The sequence below is a fragment of the Martes martes genome (genome assembly GCF_963455335.1).
Source record: "Martes martes genome assembly, chromosome: 17".
NCBI classification, from domain to species: domain Eukaryota; kingdom Metazoa; phylum Chordata; class Mammalia; order Carnivora; family Mustelidae; genus Martes; species Martes martes.
Window position 1 is genome coordinate 13,477,729 of NC_137905.1, and position 18,066 is coordinate 13,495,794.

The 18,066-nt window shown below is 44.4% G+C and overlaps 1 protein-coding gene across 2 annotated transcripts in view; it reads right to left on the bottom strand.

Moving 5' to 3' along the window:
* HYDIN (HYDIN axonemal central pair apparatus protein) overlaps positions 1–18,066 on the bottom strand; it is a gene marked incomplete at both ends in the record, with an annotated part of 302,437 nt that overhangs the window by 112,763 nt on the left and 171,608 nt on the right. For both annotated transcript variants that reach the window (XM_080829076.1, XM_080829075.1), the window contains 11 exons: positions 2,084–2,323; positions 5,006–5,155; positions 5,492–5,683; positions 5,820–5,947; positions 6,181–6,317; positions 6,751–6,878; positions 11,736–11,863; positions 13,542–13,719; positions 15,086–15,223; positions 17,416–17,625; positions 17,891–18,010. In XM_080829076.1, the coding sequence (XP_080685202.1) occupies positions 2,084–2,323; positions 5,006–5,155; positions 5,492–5,683; positions 5,820–5,947; positions 6,181–6,317; positions 6,751–6,878; positions 11,736–11,863; positions 13,542–13,719; positions 15,086–15,223; positions 17,416–17,625; positions 17,891–18,010 (1,749 nt within the window). The remainder of the gene's footprint in view (positions 1–2,083; positions 2,324–5,005; positions 5,156–5,491; positions 5,684–5,819; positions 5,948–6,180; positions 6,318–6,750; positions 6,879–11,735; positions 11,864–13,541; positions 13,720–15,085; positions 15,224–17,415; positions 17,626–17,890; positions 18,011–18,066) is intronic.

Genomic DNA, 18,066 nt, shown 5'->3' on the forward strand with positions numbered 1-18,066 from the left:
TGACCCTGCAATTGCACTGCTGGGTATTTACCCCAAAGATACAGATGTAGTGAAAAGAAGGGCCATCTGTACCCCAATGTTTATAGCAGCAATGGCCACGGTCGCCAAACTGTGGAAAGAACCAAGATGCCCTTCAACGGATGAATGGATAAGGAAGATGTGGTCCATATACACTATGGAGTATTATGCCTCCATCAGAAAGGACGAATACCCAACTTTTGTAGCAACATGGACAGGACTGGAAGAGATTATGCTGAGTGAAATAAGTCAAACAGAGAAAGTCAAGTATCATATGGTTTCACTTATTGGTGGAGCATAACAAATAATATAGAGGACAAGGGTAGATGGAGAGGAGAAGGGAGTTGAGGGAAATTGGAAGGAGAGGTGAACCATGAGAGACTATGGACTCTGAAAAACAACCTGAGGGTTTAGAAGGGGCGGGGTGGGAGGGTGGGGGAACCAGGTGGTGGGTATTAGGGAGGGCACAGATTGCATGGAGCACTGGGTGTGGTGAAAAAACAATGAATACTGTTACGCTGAAAATAAATAAAAAATTTAATTAAAAAAAAAAAAAAAAAGCCCAGCATTGGGCTCCATGCTGGATGTGGTGTGTCCTTAAAAAAAAAAAAAAAAAAAAAAAAAAAAAATTAAAATGAGAGGGCTGATCTCCTTCCGCTTTCCCTCTTTTTAAAGCAAAATTATGAACTCATGATAACAAGTCTTTAAGCTTGCATAAACTGGCAACTTCTAGACAATAAATCTGAGGTACGGACTGCATCAGAACTTGTCTGCTTACTCGTTGAAAGTGTTGAACTTGACTCCATTTTTTATCTGCTTTCTTTTTGGAAAGGAGAAACAAAAGGACACAGATATGAAATCAAATGCCAGCTATCCATTGTACTTATGCATTATTGCCTTTATTTAAAAATAAAGTTTGATTTAAAAAAAAAATTTATGTCCACACAAAAACCTGCACATGGATGTTGACGGCAGCTTTATTTATAATTGCCCAAACTGAGAAACCACCAAGATATCCTGCAGTAGGTGAGTGGATAAAAAAACTGCGATGTCCAGACCATGCAATATTATTTAGTATTAAAAAAAAGAGCTATCAAGCTATGGAGGAAACTTATGTGTATATTAGTAAATGAAAGAAGCCCATCTGAAAAGGTATGCTGTATGTCTGCAATTATATGACATTTTAGAAAAGGCCAGACTATGCGGATAGTAAAAAGATCAATGGTTGCCAGGGGTTGGGAAGAGGGAGGGATGAGTAGGAGAACACGGAGGATTTTTAGGGCAGTGAAAATACTCTGTATGATACTGTAATGGCAAATACATGTCATTAGACATTTGTCCAAACCCACAGAATGTACAACACCAAGAGTGAACTCAAACGTAAACTGTGCATTTTGGGTGATTATGATGTATCAACGTAGATTCATCAATTGTAACAAATGTACCATGTTAGTCGGAGATGTTGATAATAAGAGGAAAGTATGTATGTGTGGGGGGCAGGGTTATATGGGAAATCTCTGTAACTTCCCCTCAATTTTGCTGTGAACTTAAAACTGCTCTAAAATTTTTTTTAAAAAAAAAGTACATGGAAGAACAATTGGAAAAAATGTAGCCCAGAACAAACAGAAAAAAAAAAAGACTTAAGCCCTGACATTAATTTTATTAAATGTAAATGGTTTAGATACACCAATTAAAGACAGAGACTACCAGAGTGTATTTTTTTTTTAAACCCGATTACATGCTGTCAATAAGAAACTCACTTCAAATACAATGATTGCTGCTTACATTCTTTACTGTTTGAATTTTAACCATGAGCAATAATTAGTTTTTCAATTAGTTGTTTAAAATGTGTAACGAGATCACAAAGAAGCAACAAATTCTAATCACAGCAAGGGAAGGAGGTCAAGAAAGGCTACAAAGTGATCTTTAAACTGACAAGGAAGGGCTTAAGGGGAAGAAGGGGCAAAGGTCAGGAGGAAGTTGTCCACATCAGGGGAAGAGCATCAGTACACAGTAGGGACCAGCACGGGGAGGAAAATGAAATTTGGTTTTGGCCTCTGCTCACCTTCTCTTCTAAGAGATACTGCTGGTCAAATTCTAAGGAGTAAAACTCAATGGGAAAGCTGCAGGGATTCTTCACCACCACCTCACCCTCGTCTCCAGGTGCATAAGGCAGCAGAGGCCCCAGCTCCAGAACCGAAGGACTAAATTCCAAGCGTGGCTCTAGACCTTGCCCCTGTGCCAGCAGCATAAGCTTCTGAGCACTCTGGGCAATCTGGAACACCAGGGTTTGGCTGTAGAATTTCTGGAAGACATAAAAACAGAATAAGCACCTTAACTTTGTTTTTTTGTCACATGTGATGTAAACCTGGAAACCACGTGGGGACAAAACTGATGCTACTGACATTAAGAGAGGACATGTTTTATGTAAAATTGCATGAGAACAATTTATAATTCTGCATTAATACTGGGTATCCAGCATGCCCGGCATTGTACCAAGTGCTTCATCACTCACAGAAGGCCCTTTGGATGCCACACTCATCCTTCAGACTCTGCACTATCTGTACCTCTGCTCTCACGTCATGGGCCCTGCTGCACGCGTGCAGCAGGGCAGGGCAGAAGTACTGGGATTAACATCTTCTGGAAGCAATCCTCAACCAGTGACTAAGGAACTACCACATAAACACCTCAGGTTCCTTGCTCCCGGGAAGGGGTAGTTCTAAAATGTGCATTTTGTCCATTTCCTCAGAGTTTCCCAGTAGGATTACGTTCCAGTCTCCAAGGCAGCTGGCTCACTCGCACACCCTATCAGCTGCCTTCTTTTCCCCAACCGCCTTTTACTTCTCCATCAGTGTTTCCTGCACTTCTCAGTTAATCTGCTTGCACTTGAATCCTTGTCTCCAAGTCTGTTTCTGGTAGATTCTGAATGAACATATTTCTGTTATTTGAAAATACAGTTAAGCAGCGGGTCAGGGATGGTCAGCTGAAGCATTCAGTTTATCAGATATAATTACAGTCTGAATACCAATTGATAGGGATACCAACTATCCTAATCTGGTTTTACTAGGGAACCTATTAAAAATGTGGATTCACACGCCCATCCCTAGAGATCCTGACTTGACAGGGAGAGGGAAAGGCTGGGAAATCTGCCCAGGTCATTCTGATATAGTTAGGCTCATGGCTTGGGTGTGGAGAACATGATTGGCTTCACGATTTGAAGAGTTTCTAAGAATCTTAGCTCAAGAAGGAAAATCAGATGGATAGAATGTGGATGGACATAGATTCACACCCACAAAATATTGTTGGAGACAGTAAGAGAACGAATTATTGGCTAAAAGGGTTTTTTATGTAACTATGGACTTAGCACCTTTTGATCCAAACTTCTATATTTTGATTGCTTTTTATGGAAATATTTCTAAGACATTTTATTCATTTCCTTGTTTTCTAACAGAGTATTCTGAACATCTGTTATAACATCCGTGATTTCTCCTGTGGTGCCGATGCTGAAGGAGACAGAGACGTGGACTGTGTGGGTTGCAAGGCTAATCAATTCCTTGCATATTGCTAATAAGTTGCTCTCCCAGTTGGCGGAAACACTTTACTAACTTTGACCCATTCCAATTCAACATTTATGGAACCACCTGAATAGATCTATTTATTTATTTATTTATTTTACTTATTTACTGACATGTCCCTCTTTTAGTAAAGTACCACAAATCTTGGCAACCCTGATAATAAAACCCCTAAAAGTCTTAAGACTCTAAGAATGACAAACATTAATTCTCTTTTCTTTTCAAAGACAGGGTTGGGGAGATTTTGATAATGAAAGAAGCAGGGGCTTTATTTTAGAATCAGATATGAAGTCATTCCCTTTTCTTCTTTCTCTCTGCAGACTCTACAGCATTTCTTCAAAGCATTTCCATTACCAGGAAAATGGGCGTTAACTGTAGGCGTTCTATAAAACCTACATCGATTTTCTTCTTTTAAAAGAATAAAGGAGAGAAAGCCATCTCCCTAATGCCTTAAGCTTTGAGCACAAGTCTTTACAGGGTAACCCCGTGAGATCCTCTCTGGCTGGAAGATTTTATTTTTACTCTGTTTCTTTGCTAGGAGTAGATTTGTGCTAATGGTATTCAAAAAAGAAATGCCTACGAGGCCCAGGGAGTACATCCACCAGGAAGTACTTCTTATTATCCCAACAACTGATGACAACATAAATAGTTACTGAGATACTTACTACATATAGAGCCATTTGCTGTGCATTTTTATTCACATTAATTCATTTAATCTTCAAAATAACCCTAGGGAGTAGGTATGGCCGGTTGATACTGTCTTAGCTGAAACCCTACGAGCGAGAAGCTTTCAAATTCAGATTTTTAAAAGGCAAACATAATGTACAGATTCTCTGTTATATAATATCCTCTGCGGGGGCTGGGGCAGGTCCCCTAAAAACCAGACACTAATATTTCTACAGTTGCAATGTTTGAGTCCGCAAACTAAGTGGGATAAATAAAGGTTAAGTAGTCTCCTGTCAGTTCAGATGAGGTTTTTTCCACCAAATGAGTTTGGGTCTGAAACTTATGAAAATTTCCCCCCTGGTTTCTGGAGCTTATTGGATTTTAGAATTGCAATAGGGGATTTTTGACATGTGATATTATTTTTCATTTTATCTATGAGCAGACTGAGGTTTAGAGGCGAAGAGATTTACTCAAAGCCATGCAGCCTCCAAGTGCAGAAGCAGAAGGCCACTCACCCAGGTCTGCGGATAAAAGCCGACGTGCTAGATAGACCCGATTCTGGAGCTGGTGCTCTTAACTACGGGGTCACACGGCTCCTGCATGAAGCAAGTACTTAATGTCCTTATCACAATAGCAAGGCCAAGGTCACTCAGCAATTCCCTGGACACGGGCCTCGTCAAGTGGGCCTTTGAGGAAAGCTCAAAGAAACCCAAAAAGTCTGAATGGAACCACATTTCTTTAAAGCTTACCTCTTCTTTAGGCATGAATTTCACTTGCACGTTGGACCTTTCCCCAGGATCCAAGACCCCAGACATGGGCTGGATCTCAAAGATGTGTGTCTTTGGCTTTAATTCAGCATGGAGTTTCCGTCTTAAGTATTTTGGCATGTGTTTCTCCAGCTGGTTAATAGATATTAGACAATTAGATCATCTACTATGGAAAACGGATTTATTCCATACTCCACTCAGTCAGCCTACATTTACTGAGTCCCTCCCAGCTGTCAGGGAATGTGTAGATACCAGGGCTATAGAGATAAGTAAGACATCCACCAGACAGCATGGCCTGGGAAGTCCTTGAATGGAGGGCTAAGGGCCTAGATTGTATTTAGGAAGCAATGGTTGTCACTATAGGTCTCGAGCCGAAGACTGAAATAATGAAAGTGTGAAGGTCTCGAATCATGATTCTGGCCAAAATGGAGATGGAAGAAGCAGACTGATGGGCTACAACCCGTTTACCTTGTTAACTGGCTTATGGCTGTGGACGAACCATTCGCAAGGGACTTGGAGAGGATTAGAAAACTGAACAGTTTCCACGAGGCACTGTCCACACTGAACTGTGGCAAACTCCACTTTCCCACAAGACAGTGTCATAGTGGGAATGGTCACCTTGGCTTGGAGACAGATGTGAACTGTTGGCCCTCCAACCACCTAGAACAGGCATAAAGCTGGTGTTACCACGTGGCATGGGGTTGGGAGAAGACTTGGGGCTCCGAAATGGTAACTGGCTCATTCTAAGGGTAACGGTAGCTGAGGATGACCAGCTGGGCCCTGCATTGCGTCGTACCTTGATGGGTAAGATGACCTCTTTGTTTCCAACAGGAAGACTGGCTCCTTGTGGGTCAAATTTGATTTCAAATGTTTCCGTTTCACAGTAAGGGAGATTCTTTACACGATCTAACTCAGTACTGAAGCCTGGACCAAGATAAACAAAATTTCTTCGTGGGAAAGAGAAAGAGCAAACAAGCGCTGCCATAGGTAGAGTCCTTCTGGGGCAGGATGACCGTTCCAAGTCTCAGTTCATGGGCCAAGAATTCTTTCAGCTGATCCCAGAAAAAACATGAACACAATTCCAGCAGAACAGTACAGCTGGGCACCTTGTTAGAAATGACAAGGGCAAGAGGAAAAGGTCTCCCTAGCTTGGTTACCTGTGTCGTGAAGGACACGCTTTTCTGCATGGAAGGACACTGGGAAGTGACTGGTGTTGGTGATCTTGATGATATGTGTCCGAACGTCACCAAGGATGATGTGACCAAAATCCAGGACATACTCTGGCAGCTGGACTCTGAAACAGTTAACGATCTCTCTTTACCATCACTTTTCCAAAACAGAGATTGTGCTGTTCTCTTCTATTTCTTGTCACAATTTTGTCCTTGGGAATGGAGAACCACCACCCTCCAGAGAGAAGACTAGGAACAAGAAACTCCCCTACGCCCAGGAGTCCATACTGCTGTTTCAGTCATTATCTCAAAACACATTCAGCCTAGGCCCTCATGAACCTGAAACCCAGCCGCTCCATCAGGCAAAGCCAGAGGTTTCTGACTTTCAGAGGCACAGACCTTCCTGGTTGGCCGGATGCTGGAGAATGGCAGATATAGGAGGTGAGTAGATTTCATTTCTAGATGATCAACCATTAATTAACTCAGGCTGCACTCCGGTGGGTGACACCGTTTGCTCTGATGCCCTCTGAAACAAGCCCCAAACAGAACGACACTCACTTGGCTAGTTTTTGACGACTCCGATAGCTCAGGTCATCTGTGGAATCGGGGATAATTGTTTTCTGATGTTCTATGGCGTAGCCTTGGACTATAAGTCGCTCTACTTCCATCTGGAGCTGAGGACTTAACTGGAGTAAGAGAGAACAGCAAGTGAGCAAATTCTTCTAGAACATGCATTCTCAATGGGGCAAATCATCTCTAAGAGGGAAAGAATTGCTTCATGGAAGGGGGGGGGATGAAAAAATTTTAGATATTACAGTGATTTGTGGCCTTCCAAAGGGCCACAATACATAAACAGATATACAGTATATCTGTGGTATTGCAATTTCCATGGGGGTGGTGGAGGGAGCGATAAACAGGCATGTCCACACCATGGAATTGTCCTCAATAATGGAAAGGAAAGAACTATCGATACTCATGGATCTCAAGGGCATGACACTCAATGAAAAAGGTTACGCACTGAATGATTCTCTTTACATAACATTCTTGAAATAATGAAAGTATAGAGACAGAGAACTACCGTGGTTGCCAGGGGCAAGGGATAGGAGATTGGGGGGTGGCTATGAAGAAGTAGTTTGTAAGGCCAAATACAAATGAAAGATAAGAGGTTGAATTCTCCTTGTTGAAAATAAGGGGAGAGACTCTTCCTGCTCCCCTTTCTTCGGACAAATTGCTTTAAAAGCTTGTGAGTTCTTTCTCTGTTTTTCTGAAATACATATAGATCTTCTTAAAGCCTACATAAGACTCTGGTCAGCTTTATAACCCAGCAGTGTCTTCCTCAAGGCCCCGGGAACCTTCTGTTCAAAATGTGATCATCAGGTAAGATAGAGGCCCCATCTCCTAGTTTCTGTGAGAGGCTAGGAGCCTGACTTCAGAGGGCTCTAACCTGCAAACATGAGAGGTTTCCCTCTGGATAAAGCCAATTTTCTTTTAGTTTTTATACTTATTTTTTTATTTTCAGTGTAACAGTACTCATTGTTTTTGCACCACACCCAGTGCTCCATGCAATACGTGCCCTCCCTAATACCCACCACCTGGTTCCCCCAACCTCCCACCCCCCGTCCCTTCAAAACCCTCAGGTTGTTTTTCAGAGTCCATAGTCTCTCATGGTTCACCTCTCCTTCCAATTTCCCCCAACTCCCTTCTCCTCTCCATCTCCCCATGACCTCCATGTTATTTGTTATGCTCCACAAATAAGTGAAACCATATGATAATTGACTCTCTCTGCTTGATTTATTTCACTCAGCATAATCTCTTCCAGTCCCGTCCATGTTGCTACAAAAGTTGAGTATTCATCCTTTCTGATGGAGGCATAATACTCCATAGTGTATATGGACCACATCTTCCTTATCCATTCGTCCATTGAAGGGCATCTCGGTTCTTTCCACAGTTTGGCGACCGTGGTCATTGCTGCTATAAACATTGGGGTACAGATGGTCCGTCTTTTCACTACATCTGTATCTTTGGGGTAAATACCCAGCAGTGCAATTGCAGGGTCATAGGGAAGCTCTATTTTTAATTTCTTGAGGAATCTCCACACTGTTCTCCAAAGTGGCTGCACCAACTTGCATTCCCACCAACAGTGTAAGAGGGTTCCCCTTTCTCCACATCCTCTCCAACACACGTTGTTTCCTGTCTTGCTAATTTTGGCCATTCTAACTGGTGTAAGGTGGTATCTCAATGTGGTTTTAATTTGAATCTCCCTGATGGCTAGTGATGATGAACATTTTTTCATGTGTCTGATAGCCATTTGTATGTCTTCATTGGAGAAGTGTCTGTTCATATCTTCTGCCCATTTTTTGATATGATTATCTGTTTTGTGTGTGTTGAGTTTGAGGAGTTCTTCATAGATCCTGGATATCAACCTTTTGTCTGTACTGTCATTTGCAAATATCTTCTCCTATTCCGTGGGTTGCCTCTTTGTTTTGTTGACTGTTTCCTTTGCTGTGCAGAAGCTTTTGATCTTGATGAAGTCCCAAAAGTTCATTTTTGCTTTTGTGTCCTTTGCCTTTGGAGACATATCTTGAAAGAAGTTGCTGTGGCTGATATTGAAGAGGTTACTGCCTATGTTCTCCTCTAGGATTCTGATGGATTCCTGTCTCATGTTGAGGTCTTTTATCCATTTCGAGTTTATCTTTGTGTATGGTGTAAGAGAGTGGTCGAGTTTCATTCTCCTACATATAGCTGTCCAGTTTTCCCAGCACCATTTATTGAAGAGACTAGAGTTGAGGGTCCATATCTGGGCTCTCTACTCTGTTCCACTGGTCTATGTGTCTGTTTTTATGCCAGTACCATGTAAAGCCGATTTTCTAACACAGAGGGTCACCCTGATTACCATGTGAATTCAGGATGAATGATGTATGACAGGTGGTGCTATCAAGTTCTCTTACTTGAGGACTAGTTATAGTTAGTTATAGTTCTTACTTAAGGGCTAGTTAGTGTTTACCTCGAGAACATGTATATAAGAGGTCATATGTTTGGTTATATAAAAGGCTGAAATTTCTTTCTGTCTTTGCAATCTCTTAGTGGACGGTCTGTAATGCGGATCACATCCTGGTTTAATGTTTATTCAACGATAAAATTGTTTTCTTTCTCTTCTCCCTCTGTGGGGAGATTCTCTGGGTTGGAAGGAGATTTTGTGTTTTTTTTTGTTTGTTTTTTTTAAGATTTTTATTTATTTATTTGACAGACAGAGATCACAAGTAGGCAGAGAGACAGGCAGAGAGAGAGGAAGGGAAGCAGGCTCCCCGCTGAGCAGAGAGCCCGATGTGGGGCTCGATGCCAGGACCCTGGGATCATGACCTGAGCTGAAGGCAGAGGCTTTAACCCACTGAGCCACCCAGGTGCCCCGGAGATTTTGTTTTTAATTCTATTTCCTGAAGCACAAGGGATCTTTGTGGTGGTGGAACAGTTCTGTACCTTAATTGTGGTAGGGGTGACAGAAACCTACATGTACAAAAAAATTATGTGGAACCACACACACAAATGAGCGCAAATCAAACGGAAATCTGATACGCTCTGTGGCTTGTACCGATGACCATTTCCTGGTTTTCATATTGTGGTACCATGTCTTACAAGTTATGTAAAATGTTACCTTTGGGGAAAATAGTTTCTCTTTGGCCACATCCTGTGACTCTATAGATATTGCAAAATAAAAAGTTAAAAAATTTTATTGTCAAAGTGTTCAAAGAGTTTTTTTTTTTAATATAATAAGACTATTTCATGGGGGGGGGGGTGGTTAGAAAAAAAAAATGTCCTGGGAGGTGAGAGTGAAAAAAGGCCGAGAAACACTGTTCTCGAAGACTCATACCTTAGGTCTGGGGCCAAGCGGAAAGGTTAACGTGTGGAGGGGCCCGTGATGAGACCAAGGGAAGCGGTGAGCTGCTGGGAGAGGCGCATGCATCACCGACAGGTGTGTCCAGTCATCCCGACGCAAGCAAAGCCCACCCTGTGCTTGTCCGGAGCCAGGAGAGGTGGCCCGCTACCTTGGGCCCGAGGACGAGCTCGCTCTGCTGGGGCCTTCAGCCGGTTCTCAGAAGCCCCAGCCCGGAACTGGGGCGGCCGCCAGAGACGGCGGGGCTAAGGCTCCAGTGAGGAGCCACCCGGCAATGTTGTGAGCAGAGTGGAGACGTGCTGCTGTCCTGTATGGACAGCTGGGGGCCCCAGGGGACAGGACAGAGGCTAAGAACACAGTCCTGGGAGTCGGACAGGCCTGGATTCAGAGCCTAGCTTGGCTGCCTGCCTGGGGACCTGCACCTCACTTCCACAAATCCTGTCACACTGTAAAATTGAGACAAGAGTAGCACCGTATGGCTCTCTGCCACCGTGGGAGGGCGTGAATGAATGCATGTCCATAGGGTGACACAGGCTTGGGCAACATTTGGTAAATGGTAGCTCATGTTATTAATTATGATCATCCTTGGAGCAAAGGTGCACTCAAAGTTTCAGCAAAACAAGCCATCGTGGGTGGCCTTTGGGGCTCCTGGTCTCCCCAGTGACACTGCTCTTCCCCAGCCTAAGGGCTCTCTAGCTAGCTTCATAAGTAACTCTTCCTTGGGACCATATTCTCATGCACATTTGCATTTTAAAAGATGAGCACAGGGAGAAAGCAGCCTTCATGGTGAGGAATGGACTGTGGAGAGAAGAATTTCAGGGAATAGAGAGGGAGAACATTTTGGGATTTTTGCTCTTACTTCCCCCCACAAGGACAGCCTTTATTTATAAGCTGGGTCACTTTCTCCCTCAAAAGACCAACTCCTGGCTGGGCTCCCACCTTGGAGACACCATGCTGAACCTCTTTGGCTGCCCCTGCCCCGACTTAGCTGCTGGAGACCAGAGGCTCTACTCTGGATCAATGCTCTCCCTTGCTCACTCGGTACACTTCCCGGGAAATCTCACCCTTTCCTGTGATCACAATGACCGTCTGGTGACTCAGAGCACTTTCTCCAGCCTCTCTCTCTCCTCAGGTCCCGAGTTTCCCATCTCAGTGGGTCACCTCTGCCTCACCCCCACATCCAACCAATCCCTAATCACTGACCATTCCACCTCCAGAGTATTTCTTGAACCTACCAGAGTCTCCCTACCTCCTGTGTCATCACCCTTGTTGACATGACCACCACCTCTCATTTAGAGTTACCCCATCAGCTTCTAAGAAACTGAGCACACCTCAGCACATCTATTCTCATCCCCCGCAGGCCCCTGAGAGCTTCTCGGAGCTCCACAGGGCAGCCAGAGAGATTTTTTAAAGATGCAAATCTGATTACCCAAGGCTCCACTTGAAACACTTCAGTGACCTGCTGTTGCCCTCAGAATAAAGTTCGAAACCCTTAATAGGTTCCCTAGGGGACCCCTTACCTCTCCCCCTTCTTTGCTCTAGTTACAGCTTTTTCTCCTGTTTCTCAGAGATACCATGTCCTTCTTGCCCCTGGGCCTTTGCACCTCCTGTTCTGCCACCGTCATTCTGTGCAGGGTGAAGCTAATCTTACCTCCAAAGATTCATCCTCAGACATTTCCTCAGTCGTCTCTAAGTGAATGAGTATTTCATGTTTCTTGTGGTGTTCTTTTTCTAGGTTTTTTCTGGCTTGATTCAAAAAGGTTTCATACTTCTCATTTCCTGTGGGATTGGAAGGAGAAGGAAATAAGGATGATTAGACATATATGAATTGTGCCTAAAACACAGACTGTCAGCTCAGGGTGCATAGAGTGAGAAGGGAAGTGAACTTTTTGGTGCTTCGTCTGCCATGTTTTCTCTGCCTCAGAGGGTGACGTAGTTTGTGAGTGAGTTCAGTTTGTATCAGAAACCCTATGGAGTTTAAGGAGATTATGCTGTAGTGAGCCCCCAACTGGTTCTCAAGAACTTGGTGGCAGTAATATCCTAAGTCACAGGGTGAGCAAGCAGATCCCAGCTTCCTCGGTGCTCCTCTGGGTCTAGCACTAACGCTGCATGACTTGGGAGCCCCCTCCATGCTGGACACACTCAGATGGCCGGTCATCCTTTAGGTCACTTTGCACGTTTATTAAATCCCAGCAAACCAGAGGACGATATTTGCAGCTACAACGGCAACTTAACAGGTTTCAATTCCCCCAATCAGGGATGCAGGCAATCAGTGGAGAGATTTCAGACACCCAAGTTCACCCGTCGGCCGATGCGAATTCACATGCTTGAGGGATGAGGTAGGCAGAGAAAGAGAATTGCGTACTCTGGAATAATAGGAAGCATTGGACTTGTAATGAACCGGAGCACAGGAGACCCTCAGATGGACAGTCTCTGAAAGCCCTCTGCTGGCCAAACATGGCTACTGCCTTAACGAGGCTGGCTGGGAACTGGGTTTTCCACCAAGTGGCAAAGGCTTTCTGTCCTGACACTTCTCTATGGACTAACTAACGTCTGGCTGGCAGGAACTCTAGATCCTAGAGTGTAACATGGTCTTAAATGGACCAATAGTTGTGTTTGTATTTTCAGGATGCAGTCAGGATATAACAGATGATCATCAATCAGCAGGCGAGCCAGTGACTTTGGGGCACAGGAGAGGGGGAAAGACTGAGTACAAGGGCTCCATCTGAAGCCATCTGTGGAATAAAGATTTCAAGGAGCTTGAAGGAGTCTCAGAGAAGAATGAGAACTTTGTCTTAACCCTTCACCTTGTACCCCATGTCGGGAAGAAAGAGCCAGAGAGTCCATGGCTAAGACAGCTGCTCAGCTGAGCTTTGGGATTTGCCACAATGGAAGTCTTTCGGTCTAGAGGGATGGCTCCAGGGGCTAGATGTTACCAGAGAAACCTTGGCTAAGCGTGTGGGCAGACAACTAATCAAAGTCTAAATTAGCCACTAAACTGTGTAATGCCAAACCACAAAAGGGGTCGGAACCTTGGTTGCCTTTCTGTGCAGTTTTTATTTTGTGATTTCTACTCCTTGGAGTAAAATCAGACTTTGCCTCTCAGTGGCCATCTGTGAGTGTGCCACAGTGAGGACAATTCAGGGACAGACTGTAGCTGGAGGAAAAGGCCTTTCCAAGTGCAACTTCCTGATCCCTCTGGATTGCAGTTCCCCCATGGCAAAACTGGCCAGGGGTCTTAATTTTGGGACTACCATGGACCATATCCTGTCTCATTAAACTCAGGTCACTGGGTCAATTTCAATTCGATTTTTTTTTCCTGCAATTGAGGAATCACACAGAAGAAACCAATGAATACTGCTAAGCAAATAATGGGAGTGCCAATCAACCTTCGAATAAACAAAGCAGAATGCATCTTTTGTCCCCCAGTAGGAAATTCTATAGGGGGTAGTAATACCGCGGAGTTTCCTGGGGAGATCGAGGCAGATTCGGGGGAAGATCCCCTCTCCACGCAGAGTGATGTTTTCTGGGTCCAGGTGTGCAATCTGTATCTGGAAACTCCTCTGAAAGACCTCAGGTACTCCAGGTAAGTAGTAAACCTTCAGCTCCTGCTCTTGATGTGAACTGATAAAACCCTATGCAGCACAAAGACCGGAGAGAATGTTAATATTTACAATGGACCCCGCTTCTGGAGACTTAATGGAGAGGACAGTCCCACAGGCCTGTTGTGCTGCTCTGTTCATTCACATGAAGATATGTGAAAACGACAAGCAAGAGAACAGTAGGTAGTAGGCGCGAACGGGTATTTCATAAAAGAGGAAATATGAATGGGGAATAAATGCAGTAAGAGAGGCTCATCCTTATAAGCAATCAGGGAAATGAAACTAGGAACATGATGAACTTTTTAAAATGACATATTGCCAAAAAGGACCAAATTTTGGTGAGAACATGTATCAAAAGAAACTTATATACATCTGGTGGGAATGCTGTGGTGCTGGGGAGGTAAAAAAAAACACTGTGAAAAATCTTATCAAAATTGAACACATGCAAAGCCCATGACCCAGACATTTAACTCCTAGGGAAATTCCCCATGACAATGTTTCCAACTTACACCAGGAGACAGGTATGAGAATATTTGTAGCAGGATTATTTCTAACAGCAAAGTTTTAGGGGGAAAAAAAATCCCAAATGTGCTCTGACAGGAAAAAGAAAGACTGCTTTCAATATAGTTAAAGAAGGGATATTATTTAATGGTGAAAATAAATGAACTACAGCTACATGCAACAATGTACACTGGTCTTAGAAACACAATATTGAATGAAAAAAAAAGCAAAAGGCACAAGATGACTTACCAGTGCCATTTTCATAAAACTCTAGATAAAGCGAAATCTGATAAAGCAAAATGTCCAAGTTTTAGGATTAAGTATATTTGTCTGTTTTGTTTACTACACTATGCCATCCCCAGTGGCAAAAAAGTACCTGGTCATAGCGGGTGCTTAAAAGTTCGGAAAAATTCATAAACTAAAAGCAGTTTAAGGATGCATCCATGCGTAATAAAACTGTAGCTTAAAAAGGAAAGAGTAAGCCCAGGTGGGGAGGAGGCCCCTGGTTTCAAGGAATTACAAGGGAAGTGTGAGGACGTGAGTGGAAAAAAAACCACTCTTATAATCATGGAAAAAAAAAAACAAAAACCCCAAACCATTGGGTTAGACTCTCTTGTTCACAGGGGGAATCCCTTGTGCCTGGGCAGTGCCTGGCTCATGCAAGACTCAATAAATCCTTGCTTAATAAATGAGTAAAGTGCTTGGATGGACTGATTGATTGATTGATTGATTGATTCTGAAAACTCTTTATTTGTTGTTAAAAAAAAAATCACACCCATCAACCTGGCAGAGAATGTCTAACATAATCCCACATTCCACGGGCTTGTGGCTTGCAGGTTTGAACTTGGGTCCTCCCTACCATTTCCCCACAGCCATCGTGGGCAAGGAGGCTACTTACTGAAATGGGCAGGATTAGGGGCACTCCAGGCAGAAGGTGGTCTGGTGAAGACAGGTGGTCAGTCAGAACCTTGAACTCAAAGCCAACTTTGCCAGTGTTCCTCAGTGTGATCTCATTCTCTGAGATGTGGTCGAACAGCTGGAGATGAGAAGGAGAGGGGCTGCCGTCAGCCACCCTTTGGGGTGCTGCTATTATCCTGGCAAAGGGCGGTGGACAAGTAAGCCTCACAGACACGGATTTCATTTTTCACAATCTAGATGCTGGCCAATCCACATTTTACTGTCACCAAGGTGGCCCCTGGGGCGGGAGGAGCACCAGACCCTGGAAGCCTGGCTCCACGTTAGCTCTACTGACGACAAGTTCAGGTTAGCGGGACTGCGTGTGGGGGTGTCTAATCCTCCGCACCACAGAGACTCATAATGGAGGATCTTAAAAGTAAACTTTGCCATATTAATATTTATTTTTTGGATGAGATTTGCATTCAGAATTAGGATTTTTCTATTTATAGGGAGAGACATGGTGTAATTGGCAAAACATACTCTTTTTTCTTGAGATTTTACTAACAGCTCAGCAGCTAATCAGCAGGGCCAATAACCACAGACTGAGGCCACTTTGGGGGTTCTCGGGATAAGCTAGGGGAAGGACTGGCTGTTTCAAAGAATACACTGTAAGCTGAGCCAGAATTACTTGCCCAGAAGACTCTGGAGATAAGGAATGAAGGAGAATTCCATTTGGTCAACCCAGTGGACAAAGTCTGAACAGGTGTCAGGTGAATTGCTTCTAGGCACAATCTTTAACCTATAAACACATGCACACCCACAGTTCAGTACTTCTACATGCAGGAGCTGTATAATGGGGGGTGTCTAATTCCCATTATAATTTGGTAGGAGATATGGTTTCTGAGTACATAACACAAATCTAATTGGGAAAAGAAGGTGTACAGACATAGAATTAACAATTATTCTAAACCAAAAACTAGAATGTACATTATTTGATGGCAAAGAATATATTTAAATGCCAAGAGAATGCGAAGTAAGAGGGAAAAAAGTAGAGGACGGAGGGGGGCTGAGTCTGATAGTATGTGACACTTGGGGTTGGCAGAGTAGACAAGAGGGATAATATAAGAGGAAATATTGGGGCAGGGAGGGCTGGGAAGTAGTAGGGTTGGCGTGTAAACTAGTTTGGTCACACATGGATGAACGGGCTCGAAGGGGAAACTGTAATAAATGAAATGTAATCTGTAAGGAGCATCAGTTAATAGAGGGGCTTAGGAGATACTCACCCAGGTGGAAGAGCTTGACTCTGATCCAATGGGTGACAGAGAAAGGGTCTCAGGAATGGAGGCTTCCCTGCCCCATGCACAGGACTGTCCAGATACTTTACTTAAATGACCACAGCCACCTAGGAGACAGGCACTGCTACCCCATTCTTACTTTACAGATGAGGGGCACTGTGGCTTGGAGAGGTCTTGATATGCTCAAGGTTCCGAGTAAGAGGTCAGACTGGGGTGACATCCCAGTTCTTCTGACTACAAAACCACACTCCTTTCTCAATACTATGTTGCTTTCCCAAATGCTGCTGGGGTTAACTGTTGTGGGACTTGAGAAGATGAAAATGCAGTTTTGGGAAAGTCTATGTAGCAGTGCTGTGTAGACGGGTTGGTGGCGGAAGCGAGGAGTGCGGTGTAATCCCTTCTTCTGTAATCCCTTCTCGGCCTCACCTGGGAGCTTGACAGAACTGCTTGAGAGAGTCATCTCTCTCAAGGCCCCACCCCAGACCTACTGAACCAGAATCTGCCCTGGAAGCAGATTCCTGGGGGACTCGTACACACGTTATGGGTTGAGAAGGACTGCTGTCCTATCTCAGGCACGGCTTGAGAAGCCCCCGAGCCCTGAGAACCTCAGTAGCCATGGGAAGGGCACACTGATGCCGCGGGATCCTGCTGGATGAATTAGAAAGCCCAGATGCCGGTAAAGATGGAGAGGTGGTAGCGGGTAGCAAGAGCGCAGTGGCAAATGCCTTGGAGATGGTAAACTTAAGGGACTGAGAAGGTGATAGCGCTGTTGGAAGAAAAGCAGGGGTGGACGTGGGCTTCTGGATTGCAAGGGAAGGCATCTAACATGAATTCCAGGAGACAGAGAAGCAGGTGAAAAAATGCCTGGCCAACAGCTGGAGGTGAGATGATCAGGTTTAGGGAGGCAGATCAGGGATCAAGGTTGGGGTGATGGCAAGACTGTGATGATCTGAGGTTCCAGGAGATGTCAGAGCACAGAACTGTGTGCGATGTTTGAGGAGAAACCGGGAAGTCCCCTCCCTGTAGTTGGCAATACCTGTAACCCGTAGTTAATATCCTTGGTGTCAAAGGAATAGTTGACCAGGGAAGCCTCTCCCTTCAGCATTATCTCGTAGGTGGGCCCTCCTTCTACTTCGCACAGGGCTTTAGCCTGTGCAACGATGTCACAGTGTCCGTAGAAGGTGAATGACATCTGGTGGCTACTGTGCGGCTGCAGCACTCCGTAGAGGGGCAGAATATCAAACACCTAGAACACCAAACACCGGTAAGTCACCCTGTGGGAGGGCCTCAGCCGGGATGAAGGTAGGGTAAGCTTTAGTCAATTTATGAGTTAATTCCTGACCTTAACTTGTTTGACTCCGTGAAAGGTGGCTCGCCCAGCACCCTGCACGTAAGTGATGACAATCGGGGGCACAGTGGTCTGCCAAGGTTTACGTTTCCAAATTGGGGCAGGTGCTCAAGCAAGCAGAGTCAGTCTCACGTGACTTCAGGGCCCAGAAGGTGTTACTTACTTCTTCGATCCCGATGGAAAATATTTCTTCCCGCTCTAGGATCCATGGGGGTTCCTGAACCTCCACCTGGCTCGGGATTGGGTCTGTTTTTTCTGTTTCATCAGAGTTGAGGTTTAATCCCTAGAAATTAGAGATGTGGGGAAAAGCTAACAAGTGTTCACGACAGGTCCTCCATG